Raw genomic sequence first — 20,630 nt, 5'->3', positions numbered from 1 at the left:
AGGAAGAGGAGAGCTTGCTTCGCACATGAGAGACTCTAGCTTCTATACTCAGTAGAGCAAACACACACACACACACACACACACACACACACACACACACACACTCTTAGCAGAAGGTCGCCTCATACATTTTGAATCTTGATGTTGTTCTGGTTTGTTTTACTGAGAGAGCATCTAACCAGGCCCTTGCTGGCTTTGCACTTGAGGTCTTCTTGCTTCATGCTGCTCATGGCTGGGATTACAGGTGTGCACCACCTTGCCTAGCTCATACATGAATCTCTCATGTAAGATCCATGTATTTCGTGGAAAGAATCGGGGAGAGGGCAACAAACCCAACAGAACAAAGTAAGCAAGCACAGGCGGAGAGGTCAAAAGTCACTAAGGAAAGAAGAGGAAGCAACAATTATAGTGAACAAAACACAGACACAATTCTTTCTCAAGTCTGGCGTTTCTTGTCTTCTTCTTCCCAGTGTTTATTTCCAAGAGATGATATTTCTGAAAGAGAAAAATCAGCCATCATTATGGTTTACATAAAAATCACTATGGTTCTTAATTTCAGTTTTAAGTACAAGCAAACCAGATAAACTAAAATTACACAAATTTAGATTATACATGCCAGGGAAAAATTAAACAGCATCATAACAGTGTTTAATTTTTATTGATACTGACATTAATCAGAGTGAATTATATTCTCTACAAATATAAAATGCAGCTATTGGAGCTCTTTCCAAATATAAAAAAATTTCATTTTTACTTATCTAATTATCCCTTTAAGAACAATGTTAGCACCTCTATTTACAAAATTTATAATGCAGTAACACCTTTGTTATGTACATATTTTTTTAGACAAGGTCTTATTAGACCAAGCTATCTTAACTCCACATCTCACACACCTCAAATCCCCAAGACAGCACTGCAGGCATGCCTGACTGATGACTACTAACGAAAACCGAACAACCCTGAAGCTAGAAAAGCCATAACATTAAACACATATCCGCAGGTAGATTAATTAAGGGGAGAATAAATATCCAGTTTTATTTTCCTCCCAAATGAGAAGAGAATGCCTGAGTACCTATGTTATCTCCTCATTCCATGCCCTGCAGGTCCAGACTAACTGAGAAAGAGGCTGTAGCCCAGGGCACACACAGAAGCTGGGTCAGCTCCTCACCTGTGAGCTGTATGCTCCAGCCTGCAATAGGGGGTGAGGTGTGGGGTGCCTGCATGGCCACCGTGAGCCTCTGCTTCCTCATCAAACAATAAGGTCATTCTACTGCATGTGGGGGTGGGGGCAGGGAGTTACAAATGTGTGTAGTATATGGAGAGGGAGCAAGGTGCACTTGGCTCTGCGCACAGGTGTGTGCCATTCTTCCTCAGGTTGTTCCCACCTCCTGTTCTACTATGCAACTTGAGTCTCTCGATGGCCTGGCATTGACAAGCAGGTTAGGCCAGCAGTTGCTGAGCCACAGTCTCTGCTTCCCAGTGCTGGGATTGTGACAGCACACACCTTGCTCTGCACTTCCGTGAGGACTGTGTGTGCTGTGAGGTCCAGCCCCATACACAGTGCTGTGTGTGGGAAGACTAGTGTGTGTTATGTTTTAAATCAAACATTTACCGTTCTAGGTTTTCTAATTTTCTAGAAACAGTTGAAAATGGCAGAGTTTTTTTTTTTTTGGTTTTGGTTTTTTCGAGACAGGATTTCTCTGTATAGCCCTGGCTGTCCTGGAACTCACTTTGTAGACCAGGCTGGCCTCGAACTCAGAAATCCGCCTGCCTCTGCCTCCCAAGTGCTGGGATTAAAGGCGTGCACCACTACGCCCGGCTCTGGCAGTTTTATCTTAAATTTTATGAGCACTCTCAGTATCTCTCTGAGGAGAGTTCACTACACAGATCAATAGACCAAAGTGCAAGTGATTAACTAGCTGGGCTAATTCCAGAAGCCTGTGTCACTGCAGGCTCTTCAGTCCGTCTGGTTAAAATCTTCATTAAATTCAAGATCTTAAGCTCAAGCACACAAAACAGAAACCAAGTACAGAGATGCTAAATCATGACAACAGGAACTGTTGCTCGGGGTGTCAGAAGAGGGGCCGCACTGCTGCTCCAGAGGAGTCACAGCCCAGGGAATCCCAGGAGCTGCTGCAGGAGCATGGAAGAGCCAGCTCTGGGCTGACACTGCACCAACCCTACGCCTGCAGCACACAGGGGGAATGAGCAGGGTGATCTCATTTTGTCCCAGGTGGCTGCTAGTTACGACTACTTTCTGATGGCCCCTGTTCTTGCAGGGATCCTGACAGTAAGACACGGTTGGGAACAACTGGGATGGGCCCAGCACACACTCTGAACAGTGCCACAGCATGGCCTGCTCCAGTGTCACAGGTGACAGAGTGCCTACCTTCCTTGCTCTTCTATCCGTGCCCAGACTCAGGACTAAAGCTACTGCAGCAGAGCCAGTGAGGCCTGAGAAGACTTCAAGTCTAGACACAGTTTGAGGCTAAGCTTCACCTCATGACCATCTTTACAAGTCTCTTCACATACTAATGATGTGACCAATTTCAAATCAAACAATAAGAAATGGCTTCACATAAGCAGCCCGGAGTCAGGTGTATCACAGAAGGGGAAAACAGTAAACTTACTTAGCTTTTCAGCAGCTTTTTCATCTCTATAAATTTATTTTGGTTGGTTGGATTGTTTAAGAGGAAGAGGAGAATCTGTTCATGTTTCGCAATCTGTGGATGAAAAGGAGACAGTATGATTACTCTCTCAATGTGAGGTGTATGGCTTCATGTAGGGAGAGGCACCTACCTGTTTCTGTACCTCTGCGCAGCAGCAATCTGTGCTGTGTGGTGTCTCTAGAAGCAAAAACAGAAACAAAACAGGTACTAGGTCATATCAGTGAGGGAACCAGTGGCCTCAGACTCGAGTAGGTGTGCACCTGTGTGTCGCTGTCTAAGTGTCAACTCCCCAGCACCCACCCAGTCATGTGCTGTGTCCTGGACTCTGAGACCAGCACTCCATCTAAAGATTAGGTCTTCTAGGATGTATTGGGTCTTCTAAGACTTCTCATGTTGCTCAGGATCAAAGAGAACCCGAAGAAAGGCACAGGCACAGTTGCAACCATTCTAAAGCTCTCGGTCTCGACTCCCACAGCACTGCTCTCCCTGACCTTGGGTCAGGCTGAATTGCCACAGGAGTGCAGAGGAGGAGGAGTGGGTGGGGGACTGAAGCTGTGAGGAGAGAGACAATCAGAACAACGCAAGCAGCAACCCCTGCTGCATATTACACTTAAGAAAGTACCTTTAGTGGAAGCACTTTTCCTTTTGGATGTGAGGTTTTCTGCCAGACCACACATCACCAGATTCTCAGCTATATTGATCATTCCGTTCTCAGAACATTTTTCAACTGACACTGCGTGGACATTCTTTGAAATCGCTTTCACAGAGAGAACCACACTCTGGTTCAGCATGGCATTTCTTAGCAGCTCCATCACTAACTGCGAACAGTTTCCGTTCAGCTCCATCAGCCCTGGAAGAGTTATACCCTGAGCTTTGTTCACAGGTCTTTCTGTTTTTAAGATTTATTTTCTTTATTTACTTTTGTATGTATGAGTGTATTTCCTGCACATATATATATGTATACCACATGCCCACAGAAGTCAGAAGAAGGTGTTGGCCTCCCTGGAACTGGAGTTACATACAGGTGGTTGCCAGTGCCATCTCTTAACCACAAACCGTCTCTTCAGCCCCATGTCTTGTAGAAGACCATAGTTAGGCACACTGTCTAAGGAGATTGGCGTGGCTGGCATCAGCATGCTGTAAGGCACCATGTACTAACCGAGGCTTACGGTACAGAACAGACACACTCATGTCTATGGGTTCTGGTGGGAAAGGACAGTGCAGAGGTTAAACATGCTACAGAGTCACTGTCATCATCTCCTAGAAAAGCAGGACAGGGTCACTTCAAGCATTCTCATTTATTTGCTCTTCATATTCCAACTGGACAGGTAAACAGCGAACAGGTCAGCAGTGGACAGACAGGTCAGCAGTGGACATGTCAGCAGTGGATAGGTTTCAGCAGTGAGCAGGTGAGCAGTGGACAGGTCAGAAATAGACAGGTGAGCAGTGGACAGGTGAGCAGTGGACAGGTAAGAAATAGACAGGTGAGCAGTGGACAGGTGAGCAGTGGATGGTCAGCAGTGGACAGGTCAGCAGTGGACAGGTGAGCAGTGGACAGGTGAGAAGTGGACAGGTGAGCAGTGGACAGGTGAGCAGTGGACAGGTGAGCAGTGGACAGGTGAGCACAGGCTGCTTTAGAAGCACAGTAAGGAAGCTGGAATGAGGCCAGGAAACATCCCCTGGCTCCTATAGGGAGCTATGACAGAGCAGTAAAATCAGGGGTGAGCCTGAGACCAAGACCACCTGGGCTCACACCCTGCCACTTGCCAAGAGAGTTGTACAAGAGGAGAAAGACAATTTCCAAACCCTGATATTCTGAAGATAAGCCCCCAAACACAGAGATAGATGGAATGCAGTTTTCACAAGAATTAAAATACAAAGGAGACAAAATTTCCCTGAAAACTCTTGCTAAGATACTTAGAGGAAGGCAAGCTAAGGATAATCTAGCTACAGCCCCACGTGACTACAAATAACTCCCATGACTCCACATGACTATTCATAACCCCCACTTGAAGTGTTACACTTGGCAGCCTCCTTCCTTTACCCGCATGTACTATGCACGCATCTTGAATGTGAAAAGGAAGTCCCATACAATGACAGAGTCCCTGAGGGTCCCAGTTATATGGCCCACTATTACTCTTGACAGTGCTTCCTCCGTAATCTGCACTGTTGCTTGCTCTGAATAAAGCTCCCTTTGAGACTTATGCCATGACTTTCCAGTTCTGTGAAGAGGCCAAGACCCTGGAAACACCCAGCCCAAACCCAGAACACTGGTAACAGTCTGATATAAGCCATTTAGTTCAGACTTCAGAGCTATGAAATATAAAGATAAAAAATTCCAAACACAAATCTAGAAAGCAACAGAACTGTGTACCCTCTAGGGAGCATCTAATGATCTGGAAGGGCAGCTCCAGGTGGCTGGCTGTGATGGGCTGCACTCTGGAAAGAGGCAGTGTTTCGATGTTTCCATAATCTGCGTAGAGAACTTTCACATCAGAGTCTGACGTTTCCAGAACAATGGCCCGGTACCAGAAGTCATCACCTGAAATCAAGGGACCCTTAGCACAGGAGTGACAGTTAGAGCCCTTCCCTTCCTCAAGATGCTTCTATCCACTACACTTAAAACTAACTGGGTTTCTAGTTAAGAGTCTGGAGATTTCTATATCCCTTCCAAAGCCCTCTGTGGAGGCACTCAGAGTCCTGGTTTTGTTTTTTAACTACAAAAACAAGGGATCTGAGAGAAGATCATGCAACTCTGGAAGGCTGGAAGACAGATGTACAAATGGAACCAGCTCACAGCTAAGGAAGCTCATGCAAAGCTGAGGTGAGGAAGATAGGCAGGATCATGCATGCCTCCAAGGCCCCTGAGGGTGAGGGGCAGAGGGCAGGACAAAGGAGGCAGGTACTCTCTGCTTTTACACAGCACACCTAGCTTTACATTCACCAAAGACAATGGTGAGCCCCACACTTAGAAGTCCCTTCTCCAAGGCTGGGGACTGGGGACTGTGAGGCTGAGGGGAGGAGGACACAGTTAGGCAAGATGTATGCTCCAGGGAGGAGACAGTGACCACACAGGAGGGCACTTCCAGATGTGATCAAGCCTGCACTGAAGGCCAAAAGTGGGTAAGCTCTGCTGTACAGAAACTTCCAAATAACTTTTGGGTATACCATTGTAGTAATGTGGAAAGATGGTTCAAAAGAGCCTCTCACGTGACAGAGAGGGCAAAGCAAACAAAACAGGACCTGGAGGGAGGAGACAGTCACAGTCAAAGAATGATGGCACAGAGATGGAGACAGGACATTCTGTCCTCAAATCCATGAAGGGGACAACATTCAAACACAAAGACACCCAAGAAACTAGTGAAGGTAAAATAAGACTGCAGAACCTCCGTGAAGAAGAATGAGGGCGGGGGTGGGGGGGTGGGGGGGGAGACAGAGATCACAGCAAACACATTCAGCAGCGCCCAGTCAAGCACTGGGGGGCTCAGCAGCTCCTCAACACAACACAAAACAAACGGAGAGAAGGAATCAAACTCATGAGTTCAGGGGAAACTTCCCCTACCCCACAACCTGAAGCACTCCCAGACTAGAGCCTATTCATGGGTGTCAGACGTGGAGAGCCAGCCCCTGTGTCAAGTCACATCCCAATCAGCAAACAGGATGAAGAGGATACTCAAGGTTCCACACAGCAAAGGGTTACATTCAAATATGGGAGAACCTGTCTATCTTTTGATTGAAAACACCAGCAGCTAACAGACAAAGCAATGCTTTCAGAATGACTTTCAGCCTAGACTTTCTACTGGTTTTACCTCACATGTAATGCCCTTCCTCAGTTTCTAAAGAACACATACATCCAGATGCTGGAGTAGATCCAAAGAGCAGCAAGGTCAACAAAAACAAAGGTCGGAAGGAGGGATATCAGCTACCTAAAGAGTGGAAGAAGCTCAGCTAACCTCCCGGCAGGGGACAGACACGATTCACACAGCACTCACTCGGCATGAAGGTGAAGGACTCGGGCAATGGCGGGCCAGGGTTGGAAGACAAGCAGTCTAGCCTTCAGCTAGGGAAACATGGTGGCATGCATCCTTGCAGAGCTCACTGAGGGGATGGAATGCTGATATGGAGGACTAGGAACACCAACAACACACACAACACTTCTGACAAAGAGACTCAACAGCAACAGAACCAGGAACTGCAGCACGCCACAGGGGAGTGTCTGCAGTGTCTATGAGGCCTCACAGTGACGACAGGGTCTTATACTCCACATCATGCCTTAACTTTCACTGTAACACAAATGGAGGCAAGCACAGCCAGATGTCACACAACAGTAAGACAAGATAGAAGTGACGTCACTAAGGAGGTGATAGAGAAGGTCCCATTAACGTCCTACCAGACATCTGTGGACGAACTGCCTTTATGAGACCTCCGAGATGTAACAGGCTCTGAGAGTGGGAGAGCCCATGAAAGACTCCGTACCTTAACCTTGGTTGTGACATGAAGCAACCTGGGCACTCTGTTCTTGACCTGCTTGGCTGCCATTCTGCCCAGAAACAGTAGGAAACATGTCCGCCCATACCCCACAGCACCTCTGTCATCTTCCTCCAATCCCAGAAATGAACCAGGACATCCCCGGCAAGTGCTACACGGAATGTTAAACAAGCCTGTCCTGAGGTAGTCTAATTCTCCTCTGGTCCATTCCCATGCAGCTCCTTAAGTATGGAAGACTGTGTACCAGTGACCCACCAGACAGAGCACTGGTACTTGGAGCTGGTTATCTGAGTGTATCTACACTCTTACCTAACAATAACCTACATAGAATGGAAAATCAGATGACCCCAGAATATAAATTAAATCACAATCTGTCTTTCTCAGTTTGTCTAACCAAATGAACTGTGTGTTGAGGTTACCAAAATCTACATCAGCTCCCTAAAAGACAATGGACCTTTCCCTGCAGTGTTTCACGTAAAAAGAGCATTACTTGTGTACTTGGCGCAGCACGCATCTCCTGTCCGTGGTCTGTAGGCTGGCTGGCCTTTCTGAGCATTACAGTGTTCTAACAATTTGGCCGTTAACACACACAGCTTTTCTTGATTTTCTGAAATACAAGCAATTTTCACTGTGAGAAAATCTCCAGTAGTGACAGTATACAAAGAATCCCAAGCCCAATCAAGACAAGAGCTGCCCACATTAAAATACACACTGTGTTTTAAAAACCGGCAAGACTACTGGTTGCCTTTTGCAGAAAGACTTGCACTAAGGGGGGATGAGGAGCCTCTGGGAGGCCCATTTCCTAATGAGGGTGACTCTGCCAGTGTGCTCCCTCTATAAAAATTACTCTATTTTATTAATTTCATTTTACTTATGAAGGGGATGCCGCGGCACTCTGTGGAGGTGAGAGGACGACTCCGGCAGTGTCCTTTCCTCCTCCTGTCATGTGGGCTCTGGGGAGGGAATTTGGGTGAGGCGGCGGCTACCGAGAGCAGGGCCGCTCATCATCTGTAAGTAGTTGGATTGTTCAGAAAGAGAAATGTTTCACACTGGAGCCAAGTCATGAAGAAAAGTAGCATTGAAGACTGGTTTGGTAGTTTCTCTTCTTGTTTAATGCAAGTTTACAATCAAGTAATCTCTTAAGAGTCTGTGAAAGCATCCTTGTGGTGCTGAAGAGTCAGCTGGGTACGCTGGGAGTGTCTGTTCACATCGACTTCAACAATGAAGAATAAAACCTGCTTCAAATTACCAGCTCAGGAAGTATAGTAAATTACCACTTTTAGACTTTCTTCCCCAAATCAGAAAAAAACTACCTTTAATCTGTGTAAGTGACAAGCAGAGCTCAGGCTGTCGTGACTGTCTATACTGCAGCTGAAGGAAGAGTAATCCTTAAGCTCACCTTATTACATACAACATATTCAGAGTATACAAACAGTCATAAAATGCTGCTTGAGTATTGAGAAACTGTCTTAGGCCAACACATACCCTCACCTAAAAATAACCTATGTAGATAAAAAGCTGATGAAAAAAAAAACAAACTATGATTATTAACTGATTACTAAAGTGATAAAATTCTAGAAATAATTCTGTTTGGTTCTCACTTATGTAGTTGGAGGTTAGCTTAATAAATACAATTCAATATAGATAATGCGTTTTAAATAATAAGTTATGTAAAAATTAGAGGCACTTTTTGCTCTAGGACATTACAGATTACACTACAGCCAGGCTGCTGCTGCAGAGGTGCTGAACACAGGGCACACCCTCTGTCTTCTAGATTACACTTCTTCACAAGCATCCCCCTCCTTTTTGCACCCTCACTTCCAACGGAGCTCCCCAAAGGACCTGCTTTGCACAGATCAGGAGCAGAGGCACGCAGCACCAGTATGGCTCCTCACCTGGCATTTCACTGGGGATGGCATAGAACAAGGCTGGGCTTATGATCTCTAGTACATTTGCTGGGATAGTCTTGTTAACTGGCAATTCTATTGTCTTCCACTGCTCTGCGGAAGGGCTGGCTGAAAACATAGGAGGCACAGGCTCATTAAATATACATTACATTAAATACACACAACTTTTCTCCTCAGTAATATATGCATTCAATAAGTTTGTTCATCAATGACTATCAACACATCAGAGTTCCCATGTTGGGTGTCTGTTTCACAAATCCATTTACTCAACTCAGAAGTGCATGTTACAAAGAGTCATTCAATACCAGGACCTCCAAGCTGACGCACTCCTGCAGAATATTTCTAAAGTAAAGTTAATGTAATCCTTCAAGTTGGTCAAACCTTACATTATACGTATCTGTATAATGCATACTTATCTAACAACTAAATCTAAAATGAATGTTTGTTTGAAAACAATCCTACTTTTCTGGTGAGGTTTACCTGAGGAGAGGCCACCTGAGTGAAGGGCGGTCCATCCAATGGACTCCACAAATGCTCTCAAGAAACTGAGAGAGACACCAGCTTTCACCTGTCTGCTTCCTGATTATGAAAACAAAGTGGCCAGCCACTTCACACTCCTGCCACAGTGCCTTCCCCAGCATGGTAACAATGTAGCCCCTCAAACCATGAGCTTTCTGTCCATGTAAAAGGTAAACAAACAGCACAGGCCTCCCATGCCTGTGAATCAGCAGAGTGAATACTGTGAAACGACTTTACTATTCAAAGCCTTCTACAGTTTCAACATAATCCTCATCATAATTCAAAAACACATTCTTCATAGAACTAGAAAAAAATAACCCTAAAATGCATATGGAAGCTGGAGAGCCACACAGAAACAAAGTGACATCCCTTCACCCTGCGTGACATCCACTTGAGAGCAACTAGCAGAGGAAAGAATACCACCGTAGCCTCTTACATGCAGAATTTAGACTTACTATAAACACCCCCAACACACACACACACACACACACACACATACACACACACACGCGTGTGTAAAGCAGAGGAGGGGCCAGGTATGATGGTACATACCGCTAATCCCAGCACTTGGGAAGCAGATCTCTGTGAACTTAAAGGTAGCCTGGTCTACACAGTAAACTCTGGAACAGCCAGGGCTACACAGTGAGAGCCTGCCTAGAGCTCATAATCACATTAACTCCAGTTCCAGGACTTCTGACACCTCAGACATACATGCAGGCAAAACATTCATGAACACGAAATAAAAATAAACGATATATTTTTAAAAAGGAAAGAAAGGATGTAATAAAGAAGGCAGGCAGGCAGGCAGAAGAGAAATAGACTCAGGAAGGAGACCAGAGGAGGCAGCCAGGAAGGATGAGAGATGGCAGGTGTAGGCAATTAAGAGCAATGTCATGTATGGAAATTTCAATGAAACACATTTGTGTGCTGTAACTAAAGTGTTAGAGAGCAAATCAAACCCTAACATGAACTTGAACTGCAAACAGTTTGAAGGCATCACCTTGCACACTGTGGCTGTCGCTAACATGAACTTGAACTGCAGACGGTTTAAAGGCATCACTTTGCACACCGTGGCTGTCGCTAACATGAACTTGAACTGCAGATGGTTTAAAGGCATCACTTTGCACATTGTGGCTGTCCCTAACATGAACTTGAACTGCAGACGGTTTAAAGGCATCACTTTGCACCCTGTGGCTGTCGACTTGGTTATGTTGATTAGCAGGTCTGCTCATCAGTGAGTCCTGTGGTGAACCACATCTTAAGACCAAATGTTCTGTGATGAGAACATCACTAATGATTTTAGGATAGGGAGTAGAAAGATCGGTGAGCTCAACGCCCACCCCGTTCTCGGTGATTTCCACAACTCTGGCTTGGAGTTTGAGCCCCACAACACATGCTTGAAATCTTGCTGTGGCCTCTTTTGTCCAATGCTTGTTTTGGGGCTGTATATCTGAGAAGAAAAAAAAAACAAAACATGACAGAAAAGTCTACGCATGCAATGAGCTTCTGTCGCTAGTTGGCGGGCCTGGGTCCTTATACTTAGCTTACAACTTCTCTAAAGTTACACAGGATGTGGTCAAGAAAATCTCACATCTTTCAAAACCAAGTCACAGCTCCTGTACCTGCTGACGCACAGTGTAGACTTTCAGGGTATGAGACCAGCACTGTGCCAGGGACAGAGGAGCTTCTGCTTCTACAGTGAGGGGACTAACAAGAAGTTGCCAATGGATGAAAGGAGCTTTGCAGAGTTCCCAGTGGTTTGAGCAATGTGGGCTTTCTCCCTTGTATTCTGAGGCAGGCAGGGACTCCCTTGCCCAGGAGTGAGCAGCTGAGCCTGTGGGAGTCAGGGGTGGCGCCCCTGGATTCTCATCTCCGCCCTTCCTTTCGGCAGGTTTCCAACCCTGACTGTGCATCTGAGACTACCCGCAGCACCTGTTCAACAGATGTGGAGGCTCACTCCAGAGCTTCTCATTTAAGTCTGGAGTGGGGACTATAAATCTGAATTCTGTTTTTGTTTTCTTGAGACAGGGTTTCTCCAGGCTGTCCTGGAACTCATACAGAGATCTGCCTGCCTCTGCCTTCCGAGTGCTGGGATTGAAGGAGTGTGTCACCACCACCTGACTTATAAATCTGAGTTCTTAAGACAAGTTCCTGCTTGTCTGGAACTTTGAAGCTGCTGGTCTGAGGGCCATATCTTAAGAAGCACACTGGAATGACATAGGGTGATCAAGAATAATCTGGGGTAAGATGGTTCCACAGGTGAACATGTTTGCCACCACAGCCTGAGCATTTGAATTTGATCTTTGGTTCTCAGAGTGGAAGGAGAGAACTGAATCCCAAAAGTTGTCCTCTTGTCCTTACCGCAGACATGCCATGCATGTGCCTGCATGAATGTATCATATATACATGCACATGTATGTACACATACATGGATGAACACATGATGATATAGTCTTTAATAAAAACAGAGGCCTCAAGCATACCCATTGCACATTATTAAGAGACTGAGTGATGTCATGTGTCTCATCACAACAGAATTGTCACAAAGACAGATAGACAAAAACAGGACTTAGGAACATCTGTGCTCCCCAGCATGGGCACTGTTAAGAAGCTGGGATCACTTTCCACAGAAATAGGGGTCTTAAAGTGAGGGTTTCTTGTATGGCCCAAGTTGCCAGGTTCCTAGGCTGAAGTGGTTCTCCTGAGGAGTGCTAAGCAGCTGACACTACTGCCCATGCCTCTGTGCCAGGTTGTTCCCATGATCATGAATGCAAATGGAAACATGTCTGCATACATATACACACTCTGTTAGATGTTTACATGCATGGGGACACATGCGTGAAATCCCAGCAAAAGAGGTGATAAGGCAAGGACAGTTGCTAGGTTCCAGATCCTGACCACGGAGACCAGGTCTCAGCAGAACAAGGCAGCAACAAGCATGCTCAAAAACGAGGTGTTATGTCACATCCCAGGCATGCTGCCAAGCCCTGCTGCTTCTGTGTGGCCTTCTCTTCTTCTCCAGATAGGAAAACAGAAGTTTGCAGCTCAAATAACCTGCTTGCTCTCCCAGCAGTCGCAGTGTGTAGCAGATCTGGTCCCTGGCACCCCTCTCTGCATAGTGATGCAGCCCTGCACATCCTGTAACTTGCTGTCCTCCCTCGCATCACAGGGGTGAGTGTAACACATCTTAGCAGCAGCAGGGTGACAGCAAAGGCCTGGGCACAGCTTCAGTCCCAGGTGGCCTGGTGACAGAGCCACTGTTAAGAGGGCCACTCACCATCCTGACATAGATCACACTACAGTCATCCTCTGTGGCAGGCTCTGCAAGTGACTGTCAGTAACCGCCCTGGGATGAGTTCCTTGCAGCCATTTCCAGGTTGCTTTAGAATAAATGACTAGAAGTAAATACCAGAATCCACTACTATCTGAGCATCTCAGAGTCCTGCAAGAACTCTTCTAGACAGCCTGTGCGTTTCACTCCCAAAATTACAGAAAAGAAACTCCTTCATACCACCCTGAGTATTCTGGCCAAAATACTAAGTTCATTCCTACATTGTGTAATGTGAGGTGAGATTTTTCTAGCTCAGTTGGAAGGTTAAGACAAGTGTATAAGTAACTGAAGAAGGGCACACATGTGATGTTGGTTCTCCAAGTTGTGAGAAATTCCTGTTGACACCTACCTACTAGCCAGCACTGCATCCCCTGAAATGGAAGTAGTAAGAACTGTGGTAATATCGCCTGGAGTTGGTCTGTGGTAACTTCTTCAACATTCCCGTAATCCACAAAGTGTACTTTAACATTCCCACTTGGTAAGATCTCCTTGACTAGAGCCCGGTACCAGTTGCCGTCACCTGGAAGCAGTTCAGAGACTCTGACATTTCTTTTTCCTTCACGTTCAATATTTCCTCTTAGGAAAAAAACCACTTTCTATAGCAAAGTTGATAAATTTTTTCTCTTCTATAGATTACAACTTTTAGTTTTTCTTCAAAAGTCCCTAGATTGAGAATTCCCAAGGTCCATTTTTAGAACATGTCCCCAGACTTCTTACAGTCTCACACCCTGACATCTGATAAAAAATTTCCATTCATAATCTATACAATAAACAGCATGGAAGTAGAAAGTGACTGTGACATTCTTACTGCTCAGGGGCAGAGGCTTTGCTGTTATTTGGTAAAATGACAAAGGGTGAAAGTGTTGCCATGTGACAAACAGCCCAAAGCTATCAGAAATGCTCCGAGATGTGGGACATGTAGCACTAAGGCCAGACACCATCACTTCAAGGCTCCTTAGGAAAAAGGCATAACAGCCCCTCTCATTTTGATTATGAAAACGTGCTTAAAACGGGAAGAAGACATGCACTGGAACAAGGTCTAAATGTTGGAGACAAGAAGATCCACACAGTCACTGACGCCAAGTCTAACTTACCTGAAAAAAAGGCACAGCAAGGCCGCCCTATCTCTGCCTTAAAGCCATTGGGCAGCTTTTGCGCACAATAGTCTGCTAAGGACTTATTCAAGTCATCAAGCTTCTTTAAGGCTGAAAACACAACACACAGAACGTAGACTGTTAAAGATAAACATCAACCACACTTTCCTTCTAATGTCAGAGAACATTTTCACCATGAAAATCTCAAGTACGCCCCAAACACCTGGTAACTACACCACATACTGTTTCTTTCACAAAATTACTAAGGCAATACAGCAATATTCAGTTAAATTCCTAATAAACTGAAAACCAGTGACTTCTTGGGCACAACATAGCTTGGCAGTACCATCTGTACGCCACCACAAGGTTTGGGCGTAAACCTCATACAAACCCATGAAGTTAATACTGCCCTAAAAAGTAAATATAATTACTAAATGCTAAGTTTAGTTAATGATCTGATGGAAGTTCTGTAGGCAAATCTGCAGCACAATATAATGAGAGGAAGGTGAGGCTATCTCTAATGGAAGACTGTACAGAACCACAAGCAGCCAGCAATCTCCTAGCAGGAAGCAGAGATGGACAGCAAGCTACTGAGAACAAACAGCAAAGACACAAATGGCTTTGGCACCTACAAAAAAGGGACCCAAGCAGCTATACAAGTCAGAGGCAAGCGACCTCCTCTGAATTATGGCAAAGGCTGTCACATAAATAGGCATTCTAATTAGGGAACACCTTTTGCTTTCAGATGAGCAAGGGCGCGCTGAGGAAAATGGATGACACAAACATGCAAGAGCATTAGGAGCCTCTGGTTAGCTTCACACAGAACGCCTGGACTCTCCTAAGCACAGTCCCCACTGACATATCACTGCAACGGCAGTTTGTCACAAGGATGTGATTTCAGGGCTGGAGACATGACTCAGTGGCTAGGTATACCAGCTGCTCTTGCAGAAGACCCACATCAGTTCCCAGCGCCCATGCTATGGCTCACAACCATCTGTAACTCCTGTTCCAGGGATCTGGTCCCCTCTTGTGGTCCACATAGGCACTGCGTGTATGTAGTGCACAGCATGCAGTCAAATGCCCACACAAGTTTTAAAAAGGAACAGTATCAGAGTAAACTCAGAATATAAGGACTGCAACCTCTATCAACACCTCTGTTAAACTAAGATAAAACCACACAGATGTCAACAATGTAGCTATAAAAAATAACAGCCCTGAGCCTGCTGGTTATCCTGCACTGTATCCTAGAACAGAAAACAGCAGCAACTGGACCCTAACACAACCTAGCACTGGTCTCCCAGGTTAGCCACACAGAAGCTCGGTGAGGAATATAACTCTCCACACCACCTACACAAATACAAAGTGTATATACATTAAAAGCATAGTAAGAGAGGAATTAAAAAGTGTGAAAGTTATGTACATAGAAGGAACACATATCAGGCTGCTTCTGCCTCTGAAAAAAAGAACTGAGGACCATGAGGAGAGGGGTGGGGTGTCTTGATTTCTACTAAACTCTGTTATTGTTAAGTTTTGTAGCATATGCTTGGCAGTCACCTATGAAAATAAATAAAAGGAAAATTTAAAGTTGTGATTATTTTTAGATTTATTTTTAAGTTATATGTATGAGTGTTCTGCATGTGCATATACCATGCGAATGCCTGGTGCCAATGGAAGTTAGGAGAGGGTATCAAATTCCAATTCCCTGGAACTGGAGTTCCAGATGGTTGTAAGCTACAATGTGGATTCTTAGAACCAAACCTGGGTCCTCTGTAGAAGCAGCAAGTGTCTTAACCACCAAGCCATCTCTCCAACACCTTGAGTTTTGTTCTACATGACATAGTAGTCCATGTCCCAGGTGATTCTAAATGAAGACATCATCCATCTCAGAACTTGAGAGTCAGACAAGGACTTAGTTATCTAGTCTAAGGCATTGATCTGGCAGAAAAAAAATGGATCTAGGAAAGTTAAACTCAATAATGCTCGTTCACTTTTACAGTGCAAAAAATATAAACTGTAAGAAAGTAGGACAAATAGAAATCTCAAAGTGACAGTTGTCAGAATTATGGGAAATGAACCCAAGAGAAAAAGGTTGGCTAGCCCTGATGACTCAGCAGAAACACATGACTCAGCAGGAACACATGACTCAGCAGGAACACTAGGATGAGACAATGTTCACAGTACCATCTTTGCAAAGGTAGCCAAGAGCCCCAAGACCAAATAGAATTAAAAACTGCTGTTTACTTTACAATGGGATATTATGCAACAACAACAAAACAAGCTCCAAGTACTTGTAACAATGTTAAGAAATAGTAACCAAGGCAAAGCTAAAAGTATACATTGTATAGTTTTGTTTCATAAGAGGTTCAAAAACCAGGAAAAATCAAATGCAGCAGGACTCTACTTCCTTCTGAAGGAGGCGGCATGGGTAAGGACAGGAGAAGCAGCACAGGAGCATTCTGGGAGCTGGCTAACATCTTTTCTTCCTGATGAGCTGACTACCAGGGCTGGTCTATGACAACCATTAAACTGCACTCCTCCATTACACTGCACTCCTTTTGTTTTCCCCACGTATTCACTTTACATCCCACTCACTGTCCTCTCCCAGTGACCCCTACACTGCACTCTTGATACAGCATTTGGTCTCTATAAATGTAACAGTCCATCAGATCAACAGACAGACTTAATTTCCAACAATGATGTTAGGTGATATGCCGTGATATCTAAAATGGCCATAAGACAATAATGGAAACTAAGTGCCATCAAGTCCGTCTGCATGGCTGCTTGCAAAGAGCTCTTGTGGCACATGGTAACACACGCTCCAGAACCAACAACTCATCAAGCCAGCTTACCGTCGTCTTTAAGAAAGTGGCAATAGAACTCCCCAGGACTGTACATCATGCAGACCACCACATCCACTGTCTCGTCAACAGTGAACTCCACCCACGTCCACTCCAATGCCTCTGCTGGTCCTTCTATGGTCAAGGGAACTGTGAAAATAACCAAATGTTTTTCACAAGGAGGAGACAGTTTGTGAGGGGAGGGATTTCACTGGCAGGGCTGTGGAGGATCTAGGACAGTTCAATTTCCACTGACATTCTGGTGTCTTTATAGGAAAGTGAACCTAAAATTCAGGATTGCAATTAGCCTGATCATTTGAGTGTCACACATTTCTGACTAATCAAACTTTCAACACACATCGACGTTTATATAACTTGATATGACTGTTCAATTAAAAAGGTAAAAAGGCACCCAAAACACCAGTTGCCCTGAAATCCTCACCCATGCATGCACTCTTGGACTCAGCCAACTTACCACTGGCCATGTGTATACTGCTGTCTTTATCTGCCATTATGTCCTTTTCCTCGATGGCAAAGCCCGAGTCTATGAGAGCTTTAGAAGCACTGATGTGAAGGGCCGCTGACTTGTCGAGGAGCTCCACCAGGGCCCTGGTCCCCAGCATGCCCACCACTCTCACTGTGACCATCCTGTTCTGTACAGTCTCTTTCATGACACAAACAGCTTCTGGAGTCCAAATCCCTAATGAAGGCTTCACACCTATCAAACAATCGTTACAAGGATGTTAAAATAATTCCTAAAACAAGCATTTACACATTTAGCTTCATTTCTTCAAAGTTTCCTCAAAAACAATAAAGGTTTCCTCAAAACCAAATCTATGCCAAACACTGGAACCAAAATGTCCCATCTGAGCATCAAGATTGTATAAACATGAAAAATAGTCAAATTAAAAATACTTCAGGACCTCAATGTAAAACAAACAAACAAATAAAACCACCATAACTCCACTGATAGAAAATGTCCCGAAAGCCAAATCTATAGAGAAAGAAAGATTAGCCATTTCCTGGAACAGGCTGACCTATAAAACATACATGAGCTCTCTAAGGTATGATGGGGTGTCCCCAGACAGATGCTAGTTAGCATGTACAACCTACCTAAGTTTACTAAAAGAATAAAAATAAATAAACAAAAAACCATACTGAATTCTGTACCTAAAACAAGAACTCCTACAATGTCTAAATTATACCTCAATGAAATGATTAATCATAAAAGTATAAACAATCCAGGAAGAAATACTGGCTTTACATATTGATGTGAAGTTTTGTGGGGTTTTCTTTTGTTTTTCTTAAATACAAATCAATTTTGCCAATAATTCAAAGGCATAGGCTAAAGTCAGTATAGAAACTGAAGCTGAAGCAACCTAGGCCCATGCTTCCCCCACTACACCCTCACCGCCGAAGAAGAGCAAAGCTCAGCTTCTCCCAGGGAAGGGAGTGATGAGATGTGGAAAAGTCCACCGGCGAGTGCTATTTCAGTGTCTCTTGAGTTTAAGTGTATAACAGGATTTACTCTCTCCTGAGGGAGTGCACAAGTGAGCTCAACCCCTTTCACAAAAGAGGAGACAGTATGTCCCACAGATATAACAAGACGCATATTCCTGGCACCTTATCACCTGGGGAACGCACCCTATGGAGCTTATTCTGCAGTACTGTCTTGCAATGCATCCAAGGAGATCTTGTAAAGAATACATATGCAGCCCAAATAATTAACAGAACATCAGTGTCAAAACTTTGAACTGTCTGATATCAGATATAATCTGCAATAATGGTAGAACTTCAAACCTCACTGAAGACAATTTATTGTTGCAGGAAGAAGCCCGTGATGCTATGGACAAGGCACCTACATGGTGACCTCCAAGCCTTGGGAGAGCCCAACATGCAGGTATCTACACCACACACATGCTCACATGTCTATTCTCATGTTGTGATAGCTGAGAAATGAGAGGCCCACAGCATTTCATACCTGCCAGCACACAATTTAGAGCTTGCATCGGCAAATCCAACAACTTTGGAATTATGGGACAAAGTCTTTTCAAACTAAGAATCTCAAAATTTCCATAATCGACATATCCAACCAGGACAGATTCTTCAGAAGCGTAGGCCAGAACCGAGGCGCGGTACCACTGATCATCCTCTGAAACAAGGAGAAAGGTGTCTCAGACACTCTATGGCTTGCATAAGTGCTCCCCAATTGGAGGTGGCCATATGTACATTCTGCCACAATACCAAATACTCAGCATGCGTGCTCACGAAAGACTGCCAGAAGCCTCACATTCCCAAAGCAGGACCACTGTGCTCAGCTTAGTAACTGCTTCACTTTCCGCCCCGTCCCCCACAACCAAATACCCTGATAAAGAACTCAAAGGAAGAAAGATCGATTTTGTTCATGGGTTCAGGTTGGGGCACTGTGCGGCAGAGAGGTTACTCCCTGGTGTGAGATCTAATCAAGCTGATAATGAAGATTAAGCACCATGCCGCAGCACATCATGTAAGTATATATTTATGACTTGTTTCTCCAACAGATAGCTAGTAGGTAGCTCAGCAGGGTGAGAACATGTGCTAACCACACGAATCTCCACGGTACATTGATTATTTGCTAAGGTACCAGTAAGGCTACTTCTAGAACAGTGGGCTATGTAATTACAGGAGTGAAGGCACTGGTGGGTCCTGAGCTGCTGGCTCTTGAGTGAGCTAGCAGGGCTGCCCTTAAGGCAACAGTAACACAACTAGGCTTTTACAAAGTAAAACTTGTGGAGTGACAGAGGTGAGTCATGACTGGACTGGGCCTCAAACGAAGCTCACAAAGAAGGGAGTGCAAGGTTCTACAGCCCACACGCCTGTCAGGGTCCATATCTCCATATAACAGTAAGGGACCGACAGAAACTGTACATGCAGGCTTGTGATGCGAGCGCTCTGCCCTAAAGGAAGCATACAAGGAAGCATACACCACACTGCTATCTAGTTTGACTGGACTTGTTTAGGGCATCACTGGTGCAGGTTAACACTCAAGGCCAAGTGGGGCTGCCTAGTGGGGCTACTTGGTGTGAATCAAAGACTTGGGGCTTTACTCAATTGTATGTAAAACCATCTTCACCTGAGAACTGAGCACAGCACACGTCCCCAATGGTTGGATAGAAGTCAGAGCGTGGAGTCACATGGCCACAGTATTCACTGAGGGATTCCTGAAGCTCCGCAAGCTTGTCTGTGGACACAAAGCACGTCTCAGACACAGAAATGTCATTTCTTGTCTTCAGAGGGGCATGCCGAGTCTCATGGAACACTTTCTGGCGACACAACAAACTAAGAAAACTGACTCACGGCCGCTCTGCAGCTGCTGACAAAAAAAGTCCTCTGGTGTCTGGATGTGGGCAACCACGCCACAGAACTCATCACCCACATTCAAAGTCAGCACTTTGGGGATCAGGGCATTTCTGTCTGTCACAATCTTGTTCTCAGCTGTCACTCTTCCAACGTCCTCCAATGCACCTTGTCAGAAAACAGAAAGACCTTGGCATCATGGAGAGAAACAAAACAGTACCAAAGTATGGAGGAAACAGGGAACTTGAATTGTTTGAAGGCTCAGAGACTGAGTGGGCAACAGACCATAGTGGAATCAGGCACTCAGGTGCTGGACCTTCATAAAGGGAAGTGCTGCACCACCAAAGAAGGAAAACCACAGCACAAACAGAACCAGATCTAACTACAGAACCAGATCTAACTACAGAACCAGATCTAACTACAGAACCAGATCTAACTACAGAACCAGA

The 20,630-nt window shown here is 44.9% G+C and overlaps 1 protein-coding gene across 1 annotated transcript in view; it reads right to left on the bottom strand.

The window, feature by feature from the left end:
* Positions 1 to 320: 320 nt before the first annotated feature.
* The window catches only part of Tdrd1 (tudor domain containing 1), a 37,212-nt gene continuing 16,902 nt past the window's right edge, over positions 321 to 20,630 (bottom strand). The window contains exons 11-25 of the mRNA XM_029542381.1: positions 20,182 to 20,349; positions 19,958 to 20,065; positions 18,827 to 18,997; positions 17,321 to 17,563; positions 16,858 to 16,995; positions 14,009 to 14,119; positions 13,264 to 13,434; positions 10,584 to 11,033; positions 9,053 to 9,172; positions 7,648 to 7,764; positions 5,044 to 5,211; positions 3,292 to 3,519; positions 2,800 to 2,846; positions 2,631 to 2,723; positions 321 to 495 (exon numbers count right to left, since the gene is read on the bottom strand). Of these exons, the coding sequence (XP_029398241.1) occupies positions 2,631 to 2,723; positions 2,800 to 2,846; positions 3,292 to 3,519; positions 5,044 to 5,211; positions 7,648 to 7,764; positions 9,053 to 9,172; positions 10,584 to 11,033; positions 13,264 to 13,434; positions 14,009 to 14,119; positions 16,858 to 16,995; positions 17,321 to 17,563; positions 18,827 to 18,997; positions 19,958 to 20,065; positions 20,182 to 20,349 (2,333 nt within the window). The 3' untranslated portion in view covers positions 321 to 495. The remainder of the gene's footprint in view (positions 496 to 2,630; positions 2,724 to 2,799; positions 2,847 to 3,291; positions 3,520 to 5,043; positions 5,212 to 7,647; positions 7,765 to 9,052; positions 9,173 to 10,583; positions 11,034 to 13,263; positions 13,435 to 14,008; positions 14,120 to 16,857; positions 16,996 to 17,320; positions 17,564 to 18,826; positions 18,998 to 19,957; positions 20,066 to 20,181; positions 20,350 to 20,630) is intronic.

Source organism: Mus pahari, chromosome 1, assembly GCF_900095145.1.
Source record: "Mus pahari chromosome 1, PAHARI_EIJ_v1.1, whole genome shotgun sequence".
In the NCBI taxonomy this organism is placed as follows: Eukaryota; Metazoa; Chordata; class Mammalia; order Rodentia; family Muridae; genus Mus; species Mus pahari.
This window is presented reverse-complemented; position numbering and strand designations above follow the sequence as displayed.